At 40.0% G+C, this 20,211-nt stretch overlaps 1 protein-coding gene across 1 annotated transcript in view; it reads right to left on the bottom strand.

Annotated features, from left to right (window-relative positions):
• The window catches only part of LOC127473410 (protocadherin Fat 4-like), a 37,082-nt gene that overhangs the window by 14,955 nt on the left and 1,916 nt on the right, over positions 1–20,211 (bottom strand). The window contains exons 3-25 of the mRNA XM_051792975.1: positions 17,852–18,012; positions 16,781–16,825; positions 16,310–16,408; positions 15,903–15,992; positions 15,144–15,254; positions 14,357–14,473; positions 13,408–13,498; positions 12,749–12,861; positions 12,313–12,486; positions 11,745–11,873; positions 11,336–11,491; positions 10,111–10,291; positions 9,094–9,227; positions 7,126–8,070; positions 6,618–6,743; positions 6,235–6,492; positions 5,802–5,900; positions 5,527–5,699; positions 4,399–4,547; positions 3,169–3,476; positions 2,273–2,542; positions 1,021–1,158; positions 252–468 (exon numbers count right to left, since the gene is read on the bottom strand). Coding sequence (XP_051648935.1) covers positions 252–468; positions 1,021–1,158; positions 2,273–2,542; positions 3,169–3,476; positions 4,399–4,547; positions 5,527–5,699; positions 5,802–5,900; positions 6,235–6,492; positions 6,618–6,743; positions 7,126–8,070; positions 9,094–9,227; positions 10,111–10,291; positions 11,336–11,491; positions 11,745–11,873; positions 12,313–12,486; positions 12,749–12,861; positions 13,408–13,498; positions 14,357–14,473; positions 15,144–15,254; positions 15,903–15,992; positions 16,310–16,408; positions 16,781–16,825; positions 17,852–18,012 — 4,284 coding nt within the window. The remainder of the gene's footprint in view (positions 1–251; positions 469–1,020; positions 1,159–2,272; positions 2,543–3,168; positions 3,477–4,398; positions 4,548–5,526; positions 5,700–5,801; positions 5,901–6,234; positions 6,493–6,617; positions 6,744–7,125; positions 8,071–9,093; positions 9,228–10,110; positions 10,292–11,335; positions 11,492–11,744; positions 11,874–12,312; positions 12,487–12,748; positions 12,862–13,407; positions 13,499–14,356; positions 14,474–15,143; positions 15,255–15,902; positions 15,993–16,309; positions 16,409–16,780; positions 16,826–17,851; positions 18,013–20,211) is intronic.

Raw genomic sequence — 20,211 nt, 5'->3', positions numbered from 1 at the left:
ACATAATAGAAAAATCTGTGAATATATTGAAGTGAGAATAGTTCGTGTGAAAAAAAAAATCTTCATTTTTGACAAGGCAAGTATTTTTTAAATTTCCATCTGGCTGTAGTGCAAAGATCACATCATCATTTCTGATAATTTACCTTAGCAGACTATATTAGTATTGCATATGTTTATGCCTCATAATTACACATGCTGAAATATTCCCTAAGGGGAATGAAAGGACATTTCCTGTGGTAAAGCAGAGCTACCTGTGATGTTTGCTGTGTCCTGGAGATTTGGCTCTCCAGGATTGAAAGCTTTCAGAGTAAAGGTGTACTGGGAACGACTTTCATAGTCCAGAGGTTCAAGAGTTGCAATGTCTCCAGAAAGTTCCCCAACATAAAATGAAGTTGTCTCTCCAGTTATGGTGTAATGAATAATGGCATTGTAACCTATATCTGCATCTGTGGCTGCTGCATTCAAAATCTAAATGAGAGGGGGAAAAAAGAGAAACAAAAGGTTTGGAGCAGAATGAAGAGAGTGGCAAAACATACACCCAAGACTGGCACTGAAGCATGCAGTGTTTACTGACCAAATTAGTCATATGGCCATTAATTGCCTTGCTAAAACCCTGACACAGCAGGAATGGTCACAGATGTTACAGATTTTCAGGTGACACCTCTTCCTTCAATTCCTGTAAATCATTAGGTCATATCTGCAAGGCAGATACACTGGGAGGTTGCCCAGAGAAGTTGTGGTTTCCCCATCCCTGGAAACGTTTAAAGCCAGGTTGAATGGAGCTTTTGAGAAACCTGGTCTAGTGGAAGGAGTCCCTGCCCATGGCAGGGAGCTGGAATGAGATGATCTTTAAGATCAGTGGTCACTGTCACATAAATTAACATGCTCTGTGATTTTTCAGGCTCCACAAAGTAAAAAATTACGTTCCCCAATGCACAGTGATGATACATAACCACTCCTTCCAAGTTTACATGGAGAACACAAGTGCAGAACAGCCTGGTTATTCCAAGTGCCACCTACCACGTGTGGAGGCTCATTCTCTCTCACAGCCACAGAGTAGGATTTCTGGGGGAACACTGGTGGGTTGTCATTCACATCTTCCACAGTGAGGCTCAGCACTAAGCTTGCAGATTGGGGTGGGTTGCCAGAATCGGTGGCCTGTGAAGAAATGTGTCATTGAAAGCAACTCTTTGATACAAACTTACTTTGCCATTTCAGTTTTGATCCAAAAATTGTGAACCCCTTTGTCTCTGAAGACTTTCTGCTGGAGCAGTTATCCCCCAGTAACATTGTTCTAGCCCTGTAGTTGATCAGTGGCCACATTTCCTGCAGTGGTGTCCTCACCCCATCACACTCTCTGCCTCATTTCATTAGCAGTTAATCAAAAGCTCAAGCCTGGATCCAGATCAAACACGCCATGTGACCAGACATGGCACTAATCAGCACAAAAACACAGATATCCGTGGTGTGGCATTTAAAAGAATAAGGAAACCCCTTGCATTTTGAGGGTTTGAAGTGCCTACAAAGCAGGCTGTGAAGAGCATCCAGTACATGGCCATAGTAAATTCCAGTCTATAGGTACATTTATACAATTTTCAATTAGTCTTAACAAGTGCCACTTTCATTAACTCTCAAATTTTCAGAAGACACTGGTTCAATTTTTAGTGGGTTTCCTGAATATGTTCCCCAAGTTCCTTGACCTCTGAAATTATTTGTTAGCAGCAAAAAATGTCCTTAAAATATATTTGTACCTGATGGCCAGTGCTGGAACGCTTCTTAGTATGCACAATAATTGATCTAATTAGTAGCAGTAAAAACCAATTAAATTAGAGAGAATAAATAAATATCCTCATGGCTAGTGAATGAAACTTTGTGCCTCCTTTTTTTTTTTTTTAACTTGAAAAATCTCATTTCAGGTATTTTTTAAAAGGTCTAAGCATCTTAAAAGGTCTAAGCTTTTGAAAAATGAAAAAGTAAGGGAAAGGGACAAACAACATGGATTGGTCTCAGGAATGCTTTGCAGATGTCATAATAAGCTGTTGTGTGACAATAACCTTTAAAATCTGGGCTTCATGGATCATTTATCCACTAAAACCAATTTACACAGCAGAAAACGGAGCTCTGGGTGCAAAACATAAGGAACAGTCAAAATTCATTAATGAATTCCAATGGAATTCTCTGAGATTAAGTGGTTTTCTTGTGATGATTCAGTATTTTCTCATTTCTTGTGTTGAGAATTCTGTGCACTCGCCTCAAAAGTTTGTCAACTTACTATTATTTTCAACTCATAACTGTCCACCGTTTCTCTGTCTAAGGATGTGTTTGTCATCAGCTTGCCAGTAGAACTGTCAATATGGAATGTTCCAGCAAAATCATCTTCCAGAGAGTAGGTAATAAGTGCATTAACTCCTATATCCAGATCAGTAGCAGAATATGTGCCCAAGTCCAGACCAGCTGCATTCTCGGGAGCCGATAATTTAGTTTGAATCCATGCTGGGAAAACTGGAGAATTGTCATTGACATCATTAACTCTCACAGTTACCTATAAGAAAAGAAAAAAAAACAAGAGACACAAATTTGAGCTGTAGAAATGGTATTTGAAGGAGAATTTTGATTCATTTTAACCTAGGGAAGCCTATAGGGAAAAAAGCAACAAAACCCCAAAAAACACAAAGGGATACATAACAAATTCAGCATTTTTTGGCATTTGAACATTTCCACAACCTCAGCATTTTTTGATTTTTTTAATTCTCAGTTGCAAGATAACATATGTATGACATAACATCTACTCTAAGTGGAAGAGATGAGGAGAATTAATAATCTGGGGCTTTTGGGCTCATCTGCCTCATGATTTGCCAGAGCTATGCACAGACTCAGTTTTGGTGTTTGTGGGTTTCTCTGGTTATGGGCTGTTCACAGAGGGACTCTCAGGAAGTGATGCAATCTGTGAAGGGACAATATTTCAATCTGTGAAGGGACAATATTTCAAGATGGTAATATCTCCTCAGGATAGAAAACCTGAAGTTAAACGAAAGGCTGCCAAAGCTTTCGTGCTTGCATAACAGAAGGCACTTATGTGGATATTGCTCAATTCTTGGGTTTGTTTTTTTTTTTAAAGATATTTCGTGTTCCTTTATAAAAAAACCTTTGGGAATGCCTGTTCCATACCAAAGCCACAGCTGTGCTGGGTGGCAGCACAGAATCCACAGCCTCCACGATGATGCTGTACAGGTCGACTTCTTCCCGATCGAGCCCGTCAAGGGCCACGATGTCTCCTTGGTCACCCACGGAGAACTTGTCCCGGTGGGATTGCAGGGAATACACCACCTGCACAGCTATGCTTCCAGTCAGAGCCTTCACAGAGCCCACTGCAGTCCCTGATGGCTTGTTCTCATCAATGCTGAACTCGTAGCTGGAGCTCTCAAAAGTCAGCCCGAAGCTGGTGTCATTTACCAGCAAGTAGAGAGTGACAGAGACTAATGAGAGAAAGCAAATTAAAATAGGGAAGTTATGGCTAAAATCATCATGATCTGTGCTCTATTTCCTTAAATTTTTGAGCTACTAGTAGAAAATGACAGAAATTATCATGTGGGAAAGAGGAATGACAAGAAAAAAGAAATCAATAGTAACCAGGAATAATACGTAACACAAAACATGAGGCCTTTTATACCCAATTTATGTTCCAGAGTAACCCCAGATCACTTCACTGATCACAGAAGTGTTGCTTCAGTAGGACAGGAGAGCAAGGATCAAGAATGGCAAGTTAGTGGGATGTGCAGGTGTTTTACACTCCTTAAAACTCCTACACTAAATTGCTTTGTAACAAAAGAGAAAGGCTACACATAAAACTGTAAGTGTAATTTCTGTTGTGACCACTCATCCAATTTTAAGAAAATCAATTGTTTCTCCTGTTCATGATAAATCAAAGTTAGCCTCCAAAAAACACATGAAGAAGTTACAGAAAATGCCATGTGAGTCAATATTTTATGAAAGAACAGAAACTCATTTGAGGGTTACTTGCAAGTTCCTGTTTCTTTAAATGTTCTTAATTCTAGGAAAATAAAGGAAAACTGAAAGAGAAACACATAGTCAATATTATTTGAATACATCTTTTTAGAGTGAGTACAGCTGTGAATCCTGGGGTTTGTACCATAAGTACAACTGCAATAAATTAATCTTAAAAAAATTAAGTCTAACCCAAGCTTTCTGTTAAGATGAGCAGCTTGGAGGAAATCAAAGGGTAAAAAGCAAATATTCATTATTCCTGAAATGCAACATGGGGTATTTTTGCCCTAAACTCAGTTTGACTTGACAGCAATGGGATTAATTTCCAATTTAAAGGTTTGCAAGGGTTATGTTTATGTGGGGAAAAGTACAAAAGGGTAAAAGACATTTTACCCTGAGATGTAAGCTGGGGAACTCCATGATCAGCAGCAACAACTGTCAGTGTGACAACTGTGTCAGCTGTGATGTGGTCCAAGCTCCTGCTGAGGGTGATTTCTCCAGTGAGGGTATTTATATGGAAATCATCAGAAGGATCCATGAAGCTGATTAAAGAGAAATCAGGAGAGTATTCATATTAATGACCATCTACTTACTGCTGCTTCTGTAAGGAGCACTCAACAGGCAGTATCTGCCTTTTTATAAAGAGCAGGTTTTAATTGCTGTGTCATTAGCCTAAATATATTGGCCTTTTAAATTCCAAGTATGTTTTCCATCATGGGGAAAAAAACAGCATTCATGCCTTCAGCTCCCATTATACCCCAAGCATTTGATTTTCCCACAACTAGAAGGCAGATATTGCACACTCAGCTGCATATTCAGCAACAGAAGAAAGCCAAGTGCCATTCATCTGGAATGACCTGCTAATTCCTGGTGTTCTGCAAACTCTCACAGATAACTGAATCGCTCACAGGAAAAAAGTAGCATGTTTAAGGTAGAATGCCATCTCACAGTTAAAAATATTCTCTTTCAAGAGAATAGTTTTAAACATCCACAATTTTACTGATTCATTCATCTGTCCTTCTCAATCCATGCTTTTCATGCCAAGGTATCCTGGTGTTTTCCATGACATAGGGGTCATACAGAAGTCTATCTCCATTAATTTTTCTATGCATGGTGCATCATGAAAGTTAGTATTTCTTGATCTCCTCCTCCCAGCAGACAGAAGATGTGTGAAAAGACACTCTCATTCCCAGAGATTCACTTACTTCCTACACAGGAACTCCAACACATTTTCCAAACTCTCAGAAATTCAAACAAATTTTGGCTTTGGGTTTTTTTTGCTGAGTTTCTCTCTTATGACACAGTCATGATTCAATAAGCTCTAAAACACAGAGTAAGGACTGTCCTTCCTGAGTTTAGAAATCACAGGTGATTACAGCACTTGTAAAATGTCTGTGAGCAGATCTTATCCTTCTTCAGACCAATAAAAATACTTTGTGAGAAATAAAAATACCTTTGTGTTTGCTTCTTTCCCAGCAGACACTCATTAACGAGGGATTATTATCACCACAGGGATTTTACCTGTATGAAATGACTGAGTTGTTCCCAGCATCAGGGTCAGTAGCAGACACTGCCAGCACAAACTCTCCTTCCTCTGCTGTTGCCACTCTTACACTGACTGAGTACTGAGCCTTTGTGAACTGAGGAGGGTTGTCATTCACATCTAACACTTGAATGCTGACATGGGTGAAATTCTGGTGTGTGAGAGGAGAAAACCATCGTTCAGAAAAAGCACAGACACTTAACTTCCTGAAGAAAAAGCAGCTGCAAACAAAGCATAACTCGTTCCTCTTTACCTGCCTTCGAGGAGCTCCGTTATCAGATGCCACCAAGAGCAGCTCATACTTCTCTTTGGTTTCTCTGTCTACAGAGCCAGTCACCAAAATGGTTCCATCCTAAAGAAGGGAATGTGGTTCAATGCACAGATCATTTTGATTACAATTATACACTGAATTCTCAGAGGAGATGAGGGATTGAAATAATCTGTTCTCCTTTGAGCAAGTTCGGATTCCAAGCAACACCTGACAAGTGTGTCTTAGTTTTTGAATATCAACACATATTTCCAACAAACAGGGCAGGTGCTGGTTTTGATGTGCACTAGAATGGTACCTGCCAGCTCTTTTTACCTGATGTGTAAAAAGGTAAAACCTGATGTGTTTTTACCTGTGCCAAGTAACTGCATGAAAAGCAGTACCTAAATATTGTTTTCAGCACATCCAAACCCCTTACCTGTTGGATGCTGTATGGATTATCCCCATCCTCAGCTGATAAGTAATAAGTAATTCGGGCATTCTCTCCCTCATCCAAATCAGTAGCAGTCACATTTCCAACTTTGGTGGGAGCACTTGACATGTACTCTCCTTCTGGAATCTCAAAGTTGTATGGCTGCATCTGGAACTCAGGGTTGTTGTCATTGACATCCAGAACAGTGACATGGAACAGGGCACTGGAATTAAGCCCATTTGTGTCAGCATCAACTGCCCACACCTGCCAAAGTCAGGAACAAAAATGGAGTTTTGGTGGACATTTTAACCCCTGATAGAGATATAAAAGGTGTTCAAGGGAGTGAAGTAGAAATGAGGCAAAACTGAAAAGTCTGTCCCCAAATTTACTTGTAAAGTGAATGCAGATGTAGTCTCCCTGTCCAGTTCTGTGTCATTCCTTAATGAAAGTATTCCAGGCATATCCACAGTAAATGAGGTACTGTTATGAATAAAGTGTCCCTGAGAAAAGCCAGCCTAGAAAGAAAACATAGTTCATTTGAGATTAACATGATTTAAGTTCAAAAAATAATCATATTAATACTGATACCTGACCTTTTTATAGGAGTTCTCATTACAAAAGTACAAGTGCTTTGGCAGGTTTAATACATGAAATCCTGCACCCTGAGCTGTGGGAATACTGGACTTCTTTGGCAAACAGGAACTGTGGCATGTGGAAGCCCTTGTGGTCCTAGACATTCCTTCTCCCTAGAGCTCTCCAAGACTAATCCCCATGATGTGAGGAGCAGCAACACACAGTTCAGTGGAGTCTGAACTGCGAGAAGCATTTACGCTGCTTTAAAACCGAGGAAACTGTGTCACCTCTGATTTATCAGGGTGAGAATAATCTGGTACCCACCTCGTCCTTGTCAGCAACACTGAACGTGTAGACAGGACTTCCCTTCTGAAGGTTCTCAAACACAGATATCTGATAAGCTGCCTGGTTGAATTCTGGTGGGTTATCGTTGACATCTGCTACATTCACAACTACGAGGGTTTTATTGCTGAGACTTGGCTGACCTCCATCTGATGCCTCCACTTCTACTAGAAAACGCTTTATGGTCTCATAATCCAGCTGCTGGCTCAGGCTGAGCTGGCCTGTGGTTGCATTAACAAGGAACATCGGTGAGGGGGTTGGGGGTTCCTGGCTGACAATTTGGTACTTCACCAGGGCGTTGTCCCCAGCATCCAAGTCAGTAGCAGACACTGCCAGCAGTGCCCTTCCCACCACTTCATCTTCAGGGACATCCACTGTGTATACACTGGATGAGAAGACAGGAGGGTTGTCATTCACATCACCAACGATGACTGCCACGTTGAGAGCTGTCGACCGCGCGGGTTGGCCTTGGTCGCTGGCGATCACTGTTAAGTTATACAAGTCTTGGGTTTCTCTGTCCAGTTCCTTTTCCAGCAAAATTAATCCTGAGTTGTCAATATCCATTTTGCCTTCCCCACCTTTCAGAGTATAAACCACTAGCCCATTGAATCCCTCATCCACATCTGTTGCTGACACCCTGGTGACACTCGTTCCAGGTGGCACGTTCTCAAGAATATTAACGGTGGTGTTGGTTGCACCAAACACAGGACTGTTGTCATTGACATCTAGAACTGTGACAAACACTGTAGCATAGTCAGTAGTGTTCCCATCTGACAAGGAAATGGTCAGTGTGTAGTTTTTGTGGGATTCATAGTCCAGTTTGGTTTTTGTTGAGATGACTCCCGTGCCATTGATGGCAAACGTAGCAGATTCTGTCAGCACTTGAAACTCAACTTGTATTTGGGGATTTAAAGACTCATACTCTACCTGGGGAAGACACAGCATATTATCAATAAATGAATTAAAACCAATAAACCACTGTCTAAAAAAGAATAATCATTTTAACTTTGTCCAAATTCATTTTATGGTTGATATTGTGGCTTGCTATCAACTTATGGTTGATACTGTGGCTTGGTTTTACTTCTTTTAATTCATTTTCATTCAGGCATTTACTAACCTCACAGATTCATTAAAAGAAGTAAAAATCAAACCACAACATACATAAAAATCCAACTGAAGAGGACTGTCTTTTACTGGAACACCATTAATATATAAAAGTAAATATGTATAGGACATAATGAACAGATTGCACTTTAACCTTTGGTTCTGCCTTTCTTCATATAAAAAAAGTAAAAAATTAACTCAGGAAGTCAATAAAGCAAAACAACAAAATGCATTATCTTCTCACTGCTTTGGTAGGAGACTGTCCATCTGCCTTCAGACCTGCATCCCAGAAGGAGCTTCTGGTGACCTGCTCATCTGAGCATTTTTGAGCAAAATGAGGAGCAAGTTCTAAAGCCTCCTTTGAAAATGCCTTTATGACAGTCTCTGATGGGAAATCTCCTATCATCATGTCACAGAGATTTAGATTTATCCCCATCAGATGAGGGAATATTGCCTATTCTGACCTTTGGGTCACTATAGGCTTTGGAGAGTGTCCAGAGTCAACAAAGGGCTAAGCATGGAAGTTTACTTTCTCAAGCAGTTCTGGGGTTTATTTTGTTTGATTTGGGAGGTTGGTTTTGTTTTGTTTTGTTTTTTTAATGTTAAATGGTAGCAGATGCTGTTTAAGCTTTAAGCAATGGAAAGTTTGCAAAGGTTTAAGTAGAAGCAAATCCACCTTTGTGGGTGATAAGCTTCATCATCTGAGGGATGTACTCAGTGCTGTATGTGAAGTTTGACACACAGAAAACCCAGGATCCAGTCATCCATAGCCCAGGGAGACACGGACATGTGGAGCACATATTTTATGGGATGTCCTATATAAAGATAAAATAAAGTTGTTCTTACTTGTGCCACTACAACAGGACTGACCAGCTCCTCCTCTACAGACACACTGTATGTTTTCTGGGTGAACTGTGGTCTGGAATCTCCAACTGCAGTGATTTGTACTGGCACTGATGAACTCCTTGGAACGGCCCCACCTGCAAGCAAAAGGAAACAATCTCCCAGCAGATGCATAAAATACCCACTGCCTCAAAACAAAACAATAAAAAAATACACTTTTCCACTGTCACTGACTTCTTTTTTTGTTTGTTTTAATCCTTACTGCAACTGTTATGGTACTGCCTAAGAGGTCCTAACCAAGATCACAAAGGATGGACTCAGGAATCCCTTTTTGTATCCATATTCCCCACAGCACCTATTTTATCCATGAGACCATAAATTTGAGGACACAGAGCTGATTTTGACCAAGTCATGAGGCTGAAAACCACTTTGTATTCTCATGCTTCCAGGAGTGGGATAACATTGCTGGATTACAATTGTTCCTGCCCTTATTCAGATCATGAATGTTCACTGAGTTCTCTGTTATTCTTTGAAAACAAAGAAACCCTCAATAACTGTGGCTAGGGAAATGCTGTTGGTGGTGGTCATCCTAAAAATGGGCTTGGCATCTTGGATGTGCAAAGAAGGATCAAATTACTCAGCACATTTTATTTTCCCTTTTACTCCTTACTGAATGGTGACTGAGTTATAAATTTCTAATTTCTGCCTGAACCTCTGTATTCTCTGCTGTGCAACACCAGTCAATAAGTCAAAGGAAGGTGTGAAATATATGTTATCTAATGTTCTTCCCACAGCCATAAAGAAACCAGATTTGACACAACACCATCAGCAGGAAGCAGAGTTTTGCCAGAGATGCAGCAATTAGTTTGGATGTATAAGGAGCAGATAAAAATATATGGTGCTTTTCAAATAAAGCCTGCAAACCTGTTTTGACAGCATTCCCTCAGGTAAAAACCAAACCAAAACCAAAATTCCTCACTGGAAATAGCTGTGTTGACCTGTACTAAAATCTCCTCTTACCATCAGTAGCTGTTATCCACAAAACAAACTTCTTAAGCTGGTTGATTCCTAATGGGATTTCTGTCTTTAAACTGATTTGTCCTGTGGATGTATCCAATTCAAAGTATCCATCTTCATTGCCACCAGCTAAGATAAAGCTTATCTCTCCATTTATACCATCATCTGGATCATCAGCAGCAACCTGGAAAAACAAAAAAGAAATATTTTACTGTAATTTCTTGTGCTTTTATCAAGTAACACAGAATTGCTTCTTCTTGTGCAGTTTGCAGAGCAAAGCATTCAGGTAAGCAGATAATTAGGAATTGGTTGTGGGGCTTTTTTCCTCTCATTTATAGCAAATAATAGGTCTGGATAATTATATATATATATAATATATATATGTATATATATACATACACACACACACATATATATATATACTTAGCTAGATATAGCCACAACAAAATTCAGTTATAGCCTTGGCTGACTGTCATTTTCCTATAGAAACTATTTCCTATAGAATTCCTGGGTTAAACCTCAGTAAGAATGTTTGCTTTTTGATGCACAAACATTATCATTCCAGCAGCACGAGCAAAATCCTGCTTCTGTGGAACTCATGTGAATGACACCAAGTTTGTATGTCAGAAACCCTGTTTCATAGCAATTCCAAAGTCACCAGAGGCAGATGGTTCAAGAGATTTCATCAGGAGCCATTAAATTGGCACATTTGGGTACAAGCACTGATTGTGACTCCTGTATATCTCACCCCCCATTTCCAGTTTTATTTGGTTAACTCATTTACTATGTTAGAAAAAGTACATGGTATCTAAAAATGATCCACAATGCTTCAGCATTCAGCAGCCTTCCAAAAAAATTGTATCATTGTTTCAGTTTCTGGACTCTAAAACCATTGTTTTCATTAAACACCTTACAACAACTAAAATCTAGAATCTTACTGTATGTGTTATATTTGTGGTATTCAGGGTGGTGCACAGAATCTAAGATCAAGAATAAAAATCCTGTATCATTTGTTCCCTGGTCTGGGATGTGACTAGAGCATCCAGAACACTGTGATTATGGAATGTCAAGAGGTGTAAGCTTCAAAATGAAAGGTGGATTGTTTCTGAACTCAGAGGAGCTCAAAACAGATCCCCTTTTAGATAGAACTTCTACACAGCTTTAAGCAAGGACTCATGCACACTCATTAGAACTCAGAAATGTCATTTCTACTTAGTATTTCTAGTACCTGAAGAATGGCCATTCCTGCAGTCATGTTGAGGAAAAGATCTTGTTCATATGGTGTGCCTCTGAAGGTCGGGCTGTTGTCATTCTCATCCAGCAGCAATATGTTGATTGGAGAGTGCACCTCGCTGTGAGGTGGCAAATGATCCCTGGCAGTGACCTGGAAAAACCATGTGGGGAAATCACTGCATTGTTCAACTGCATCTTCCACGAGGAGTAGGAAGGGTGAACAAGAATTACAAGCTGAGTGAACTGTATCACTGGTGGTGTTTCCCTCCAGACAGCTTTGATGTGAAAGGCTGGATTTGATTCTTCAGTGAAGCTGCAGATCTGTACTAAGGAATCGGCCTCTTCCCAGCACAGATCAGGTCTCACCTGTTTGCCTTGGAAAGGAGGAGGTTTATTTTTAATACCTGTAGCTGAATAGATGGTATTCTCTCCCTATCCAGGAGCGTGGAGTTCCTCACAGTCAGGATCCCATCTTGACTTAGTTGGAAGGGACTGTCATCTGGAGTGAGAGCAAACGTTCCCTGGAAGCCTCCCTGTGAACAGTAATGATATTTGTTATAAAATAGGGCAATCACTGAGCTTTCTTCTTATTTTCCACATGGAGAACATTGAATTTTCTGGTTTAATAGAGGTCACAGTTCCAAAAAGAGGGAGAGGAGCAAACAACATGGAAGAAATATAACATGCAGGCTGAGGACAACTCACAGCTTTATGTCCACTTTGCCCTCCTGCACTGTCAGGTTTGGGACCATTTGCAAACCACAGGAGTTTCACAGAGAGACAAAATTTATTCTTTGGCTGCAAGTACTCTACCCCCCAAAGAAGTAAAAGTAAGTTTGCTTTGCTTAAGCATATTTAGATAGCCAGAAAAAGACAATTCTAGTTGCTGCACCTGTGTAACACAAACACCTTTTTTATTACATTTCAGAAGCGTGATATTTGCAGCAAACATTAAAAACACTGGTTTTTTACCTCATCTTTGTCAGTAGCTGTTACTTGAAGAACTTCCATCCCATTTGGGAAATTTTCCAGGATTGAGACATTGTAACTTGATTGGGACAGCACTGGAGCATTGTCATTCACATCTTCAATAGTCACCAGAACTACTGCATCAGCTGTTTTGAAACTCTTGTCTTGCTGGGCTGCCTGGAGGGCAGAGTTTGCAGCTGTAAATTCCACATCTTGGTAACAACGAGCTGTTCTGGCTTAACACAAGGGCATGACACAACTGCCTGTTTTCAGTGAATGAATTTTCCTTTCCTTTTTCTTTTATTTTAAATGGCAGGATGGAGCCTTGATGCCAGTTGCCTTTTAACATCACTGTGAGAAATGCTGTTAACAGCAGGCTGGATTTATATATTATGTTATGAAATTGAGATTCAGAGTTAACACATTAAGAAATCAGTACCTGAATAGCCACCACAAGAGAGGGACATATTTCTCTGTCAATGGCAGTCTCTACTTTCAACACTCCAGTGCTTGCATTGATGGAGAAGCTGTTGTTATAGGCTGGAGGGTTCACTGAAAAGCAACAAATTTCAGAGGGTTGATGAGAATGAACCAGAACAGTAAATCTGCTCTGTCCTTTAAATGAGTGTTATCTTCTTAGCCATGGCAAAAATGAACAGACATTCCAGAAAAAAGGCTTTTTTTCCCCAGGGACTCTGTCCTCAAAACAATTCCTAGGAAATTCATTCACACTTCAAGGTCTCAAATTAAGCATTTCATGAGCTTTTGGCAATTCCTTCAGGAGGAGGTAAAGCTCCTGATGGAATCGATCTCTCTAGATGGTCCTGAATGGAATTCTTTGCTCAAATTGAAGCCTCTAAACTGACTTACACTCAGAATCAGGAATTGTTTATTGCAGGAAGCTCAAGAACACCTAAACATTTTAAAAATAGTTGGGCCCTGTAATAAATGACTGAAATGAAGCTGATTTAAGTGGAGCAGCACTGTGGTGAAGCTCTGTGCAGTTAAGACACCTGAATGAACGCTTCACTTCCTTATTCTCTTCAGGAATATTATCAGTTAATGTGGCAATGTCTAGAAGGAAATGAAGGCTCTTACCTAGTTTGATGCTGTAAACTACTGGTTCATTTATACCTTTGTCTCCATCTTGAGCCAATATGGCCTCTGGGAGAATAGTCAGAGCACCCTCCTAGAGAACATACATTGACTTGATTAACTTGAAGAAAAAATACACAAAGTTAACTTTTTTCATTGGCTAAGTCATAATTTTGATTAAAAAAAGAAGAAACATGCACTTTATGGGATCCAGAAAAAATTCTTTCTTTGCCATCCGTGCTTTCCAGAGGAAAACTGTGAGCAAAATGGTTACACTGTGTTTGAGAAACACCAGATTATGGAGCTGCAGTCACAGATGGAATTTATGTTAAGAATGTTGAATATTTCAGTTCTTTTCCTTTCCTCTCCTGGCAAACAACATGCAAGTCTATACTGCAGGCCTAAGAAAAAGAATAATTTACAAGATAAAAACATTTTAGAAGAGCTAAAATTATCCCTTCGGACAACTGAAGATGAACTTCTAACCAAAGGGACATCAAGGGTGTAACACTACAAGTATTTGTGGTTTAAAATATGTGAACATGAAGACAGTGACAAAGAAATAGGGATACAGATAATTAACTATTTTAATTTTAGTGGATTACTCTGATAATACCATACTGTGATTTTTTTAATGTTAATACATCCAGAAGCCTGAGCCAAACAAATACATTCCTCCAAGAAATTTCTACCCAATATAGAAAAAAAAATTACAATATCATATAAACCACAGATTACCACTCAGATTCTTATTTTTGCTTACCTGACTGTAATGCAGTGTGAAGGAATTACACTATTTAAAACTGAAAACAGGCAGCTAATTTCAGGACTGATGGACAGTCAGTTGCCCTTTCAAGTTTAGGGCAAAAGCCCTCTTAGAACAGGTATTTGGGAGCTTTGCCTTTTCTTTTCTTTCCTCCAAACACAAAAGCATCCAGTGAAAAGCTTTTACCTGGATTTCACTGATATTCCCATTGTACACAGATTGGCTGAAATAGGGGTTCAATGTATCATAATCTTCCACATTAATTATTAAGGATGCAGTGTCACTCTGGTCTCCAAATTGTTCCTGCATCCCAAGGGAAAGAAGAAAATAAGAAACACTGCAACAAAGGAGCCATATCTCAGTGGAAAATACAGCTGAATATTTTTACATGTATTTTACAGGGTCTAAGAACTCTCACCCTGTCAGATTTTTCCATTTCTGAAAATCCAGTTCTAGGAACAAAACTATCAATGGGTGATTGGTCTTAGTTATTAATTTCCTATCAGGCAGGTGTTACACAGCAGTAGAACTTGGTAACAGTACATTTGCTGCAGCTGTACATTTGCTAGATACACAATAACTGCAGCAAAACCATGTGGGTTTAGTTCTAACAGGAAATAAAAGCAAACACACATTCAAATCTCAAAAAAAGGCACACAAAGAACCTGGTGAGATGCAGCAAAAGTATGATAGACCTGCCATAATGAATAGGTGAATATGTGTGAGAATAGTGGGGAATAAATATGTACAATATTTATACTTAGAGAAACACACCCAGAAAGAAACTTGGGCTGGTATTTGACAGGAAACTTAAACAGTGGCTCAAATATTAAGAATGTGCTACTTTGCAGTACAAGCTTCTGGTTTGGGAACTCCCAAAGTTCTAAATTTGTAGAAACTGTGATGTTATAACAGAGGAACTATCATTGTAGAACTATTGTGGGTCTCGTTCTTCTTATAATTTGTACCATACCTTTGCTTGGACTGTTAAATTGAAAAGGTGGACCTTGTTGTAATCCAATGTTTTATTCACTATGACGCTTCCATCTCCTTGCCTTATATAAAAGTAATCTGAGTCCGGACCCTATTCAATGAATAAATCAAATATTTTATATGATTAAAGATGAAATACATTTTCTTTTCTCTTTTTTCCCCCTTTATTATTGGACTGCTTTTCATAAAGGACCAGGAATCTCTCAACCACCACCACCACCACCCCCCATTCTATTGCCTCTCCTGTCAGTGCCAACAGAATTTCCACCTGATTTATCTCATCCTGTGGTCAACAACTAAAGCACATCAGAGGAATGGCCCCTTCACCAGCTATGAAAGGGGCAGAGACAGCAAGCTCAGAGGTGAAGATTTCCACTGCAGATATCTGAAGCTAGTTGAAATAATCCTACTCCAGTTGGCTTCAGGACTGGAGATGAACAGCAAGCCAAAGACAAACTTTAAAAAGAAGGGAAACTGCTTTACTCCTGCTTCTACAAAGGACCACTGAGTTCCTTGGCTGGAGCTGGAGAGTGCCACAAATCATTTCATGAATATTAAGAAACAAGATTCAGGCCTCACCTGTGGTATAAACTCTAATTTTAAATGGCCTTTTGGCTTTTTGCAGGTTTTTAATCTCAACCACACAGCACGAGGGAGCACACAGGGATCAGGTCCCAGGCTGTGAATCTGTGAAATACAAACTGGTGTTCTCAGTTTCCAACCAACACAGGGCACTCACCGAGAGACTGTAAGTGAGGATGTTGAATTGGGGTGAAAAATCATCATCCTTTGCTTCCACTTTTATAACAGTGAAACTTATTTCAGCCACCTAGAGGAAACAAAGATCAGCAAATGCTCAGTCACGAGACCCTTTCGACATCCTTCCTAACTTGGGGCAGGGAAGTTGTGCCACCTCCTCAGCAAATCCCTTCCCACTGCCATTTTTGTTGACTATTTCCCCTCCACCCCACACCCCCAGCTGGACATGCAAGCCCAGCCCTTCTTTTCCACATCCATGGTGTAGATAAGTCCCATTAAAAGTGCAGGTAATGAACTGATAACGGTGTGGTCACATTAGAACCTCCCCAAAAAAGCAATTTAAAAATATCCCAAGGAAAAAAAGTACAGACATCTGCCATAACCCACCTCTGATACTGAAGCACTATAATTAGTTTGTTGAAATTTTGGAGCATTGTCATTTAAGTCTTTTACTTCTACGTTCCGTGCGTTCTCTATGGGATTACTCTTTGTGATGGAAGCAAAAAGGCAGGTTAGAAATGACAACAGTGAGGCAGCACCCCTCTGCTAACATTTCATTTCATCCCATCAAATGAGAGCCTCAGAGACATCCCTTCAGTTCTACAAACTGTATTGAGAGAGTTAGACCACCGTTACTAGTAATGGAGTTTGCAAAAGTATGCTAAAATTAACTTTTTTAAAAATTTACCTGTGAACAAAATCACTCATTCCAATTGGCAGATTAGAACAAATTATCTTCTACAAGGTACTCTGAACACCCTGCATCTTAACTTTAAATTAAATAGTATTTCAGAAATTGGTAACTTGGCATTGAGCTTAGACCAAAAATACAGTGGGTAAAACATGTTTTTTACTTACTGTTCCAATCCTCTGGCAAACAATGGTATACCAGACAAATTCACTCTAAAAGTGAACAAAAAAAGCAAATAAATAATATCATCTAGGAACTCAGAGTGTGACTGTCAAAGATCATTTATGCCAAAATTATACAAAATTACTTCTAGGAGTTGAATCCTCAGGTGGGCTGTACCAAAACACTCTGCTTACAATACATAGCAAAACAATTACAGAGCATTAATTTTAAGGTTTATTTGACTCCATTCATCCACTGGTGACACCAACCATCCTTGTACCTGACTGTTTGACTGTTCTCCCCAACAGAAAGTTGACAGAGAATAGGAGAACACGTACAAAAAGCACAAAAAGTGTTTTAATCCACTTGGAAAATATCCAAATGAGAAATGTAGAAGTCATAAATCCATTTTCATCACTTACAAACGTGGATTGTAACAGTGGTTTTTACAACAAGCCTGGTTCAATTCTGCCAAGACCAGGGCTGCTCTGAAATGGCAGTGTATAAAATATATAATAAATTGTCTCTATTTACTCTGCAGTACCATCCCATTTTCATATTTAGGGCAACTGCAGCCAGGAAAAACACTGATACTGCTTTCTAAATTCCTGGTAGTCCTACAAAACAAGGATGGCCGAGGAAGAAGGATCTATCCTTTTGTGCATCAAGCAACAGAGGCCAACAGATTTATTCACCTGTGAAGTTAAAGCTTGTATAAACACTCATATGACTAAGGCTTACCTTCTATAAATTATATCTGCTCCACCTCCCTTTGATGAAATAATCCACGTTGCTGGGAGATGAGTTGTAAGACAAGTGACACCTGTCCTAGCTGTGTATTTACAGCTGTCATGACAACACATGATTAGGAAAGGACCTGTCTGACTGTCAGATGACAGACACTGAGACATTGAACAGATATTTCTGAGAGGTAGATACTGAATTCTATTCTGACAAGTCACTTTTTTTGAAATGCCAGCCTCTGAGAGAACAAAGTATTCCAATTCATTATCTTAGTGCTGCTTTTTTTTTCACCTTTCAAGAAAACCTTTCTTTAAATGTGGTAAAAATAATACCTTGAGAGTCTCAACGTCCAGTGCCTTGGAAGTCCTCACAGTTGCATTCCTAAATGCAGAATTATATTCCAGCTGCACATAGTTCAAGTGTTCAGGGAATATAGGTGATGTTAACACCAAATTTACATCGGTTGGGATATCTGTGATCCATTCTATATCACCTGGAAGAGAAAGTGTAACAAATTAGGTTATTTTGGCATTTTTAAATGGTAAGATCTGTTAAAGTGCCCTCAAGTGCTCTGCACAAGGGCATTGATATGCTTTTAAAACCACAGAAACCCATTTTTTTTCCAATATATTCGCACGGCATGTCCAGAATGAAAAAGCTTGGCATCATTCACACCTGAATCTCCACCATTTTTTGAAAACCCCTTCATGCTGTGAAACTGTCTTTTCACATTTGCTGTGAAAATGTAACCAAAGTGTAATCAAAGTCAGGGAATGTGGTCAAAATCAGTAAGAGGCCAGTCAGGGCTACATGGGATGAGTTTCAGTATTTTCCAAACACAAGGGCATCTCACATCTCTTAGTTAAATCTGTCAAGCAGGTAGAATCCAGTGTGAAGCCAGACTCAGCCTTGTGGTTGTTTCATTTTGGTTTTGGGACAGAATGGTGAGTCTGTGGCCCTTTCTTTAATCTGTTCCTGTTTGTACACAACACAAACACAAAACTCTGCAACCTTTGAATCAGTTTTTATGTGATTTTCTACAACCACACATTTAGGAACTGATGTCTTGAAAATACGAAGACTTGTTATCTGCAATTATCAGGATTCCTGTTAGACTCACTCATTTCAGTAGTGAGTGCATTACTTGCTTGGTTAAACACCAAATCTGTGTTTGAAAGTGTTTGAGATGTATCTTTTCAAACCATTCAGTGCAGTGCTACTGGCAATTTTACTAAATAAAGCTCCCTCACTCATGTGATCAACATATTTGTGTTTATGAAACCACACTTAGCTTCTCATGGAACACATTACCTGTACTGCAAACCCATAATTCCCTCTCCCCTCTAAAATCTTTCTTGAACATCCCAGATGTTTTCCACGATCTTCAGGAAACTTGCTAGCTGTGTTTCTTTCTTACTCCACTGGCTTTGTCCTCCATCACTACTAATTTAGGCTGGCAAGCCCTTTCTGTACCAGTTCCATCTCTAATCTCCACATAGAGTCTTGTGCTCTTGGTCTCCAAGTGCCTAAGGAATATGAGCTTGTCTTCTCCACCAGCAGGGAGTGTCTGGAATACTGGCAGCTACCAAAGACACTGGACTTTTAACTGTGTGTGAGAGGAAAGTCCAGTGAGCTGACAGTGAGCACAGAACCCCAGGGCTGTGTCTCAGGGGCCCAGCATTGGGTGGTGTCACACTACTGTGCTGAAAACGCTGGAAGAAAACATTCCAGGAAAACAAAATCCCTCTCTGCTTGACAGGCTGTCTGAGCTGGATACACTCAGATAAGAAGTAAGGCAGCTGCCTAGGAAACGGTGTGTCCTGCAGCAGAGAGAGCCCAACAAAAGGAAGTACTGGGAAAAATGGAAGGTGGTTCTCCCTCTGGATTATTCACAGGCATGTCAGCAGGTTCACTCACACATACAGTGCCCACTAAGGGCCAGAGTTATTGCTCCCTGCTTAAAAATTAAATGGAATCAGGGTGAAAGGTAATTCTTTTCCTTTCTCTCCCCATTCAAGAGTCAGACACAGCAGCTACACTCTGACAGCTTCATCAGTGACTGGAAAAAAAACACTGCTCTGGATTGTTCAGCCTGGAAAAGAGAAGGCTTCAGGGGGACCTAATTGCAGCCTTCCAGGACTAAAGGGAGTCTACAAGAAACATGGAGATGGACTTTGACAAGAGCATGGAGTGACAGGACAAGGGGAAATGGCTCCAAACTGAAAGAGATATTAGATATCAGGAAAAAGTTCTTTACTCTGAGGGTGGTGATGCCCTGGCACAGGTTGCCCAGAGAAGCTGTGGTTGCCCCATCCCTGGAAGTGCTCAAGGCCAGGTTGGATGGAGCTTTCAGCAACCTGAGATAGTGGAAGGTGTCCCTGCCCATGGCAGGGGGTTGGAGCTGGATGAGCTTTAAGGTCCCTTCCAATCCAAACCATTCTATGACTCTGATCTTTCTGAAAGCCAGAAGAAATGCAGATTGCCTGTGGACAGTCAGCATGGGCCTGAAGCATGATGCCATGAGATCCCAAGGGTTATGACATATCCCAAAGGGAAGCTTTGGCCATAACTTAATGCTTTGCCTTGTATATCCATTAGGGACATCAAATCCTAACTGGATAAGGTGAACTGAGAACATTTTCTGTACTTGTTTCCTTTCCCATTGCCTGCTCTGTCTGTTCAGACAACAAGA

This window comes from Manacus candei, unplaced genomic scaffold (genome assembly GCF_025592945.1).
Source record: "Manacus candei isolate 608988 ecotype Guabito, Panama unplaced genomic scaffold, ASM2559294v1 h1tg000035l, whole genome shotgun sequence".
Taxonomy (NCBI): domain Eukaryota; kingdom Metazoa; phylum Chordata; class Aves; order Passeriformes; family Pipridae; genus Manacus; species Manacus candei.
The sequence above is the reverse complement of the archived record's forward strand: the minus strand, read 5'-3'. Positions and strand labels throughout refer to the sequence as shown.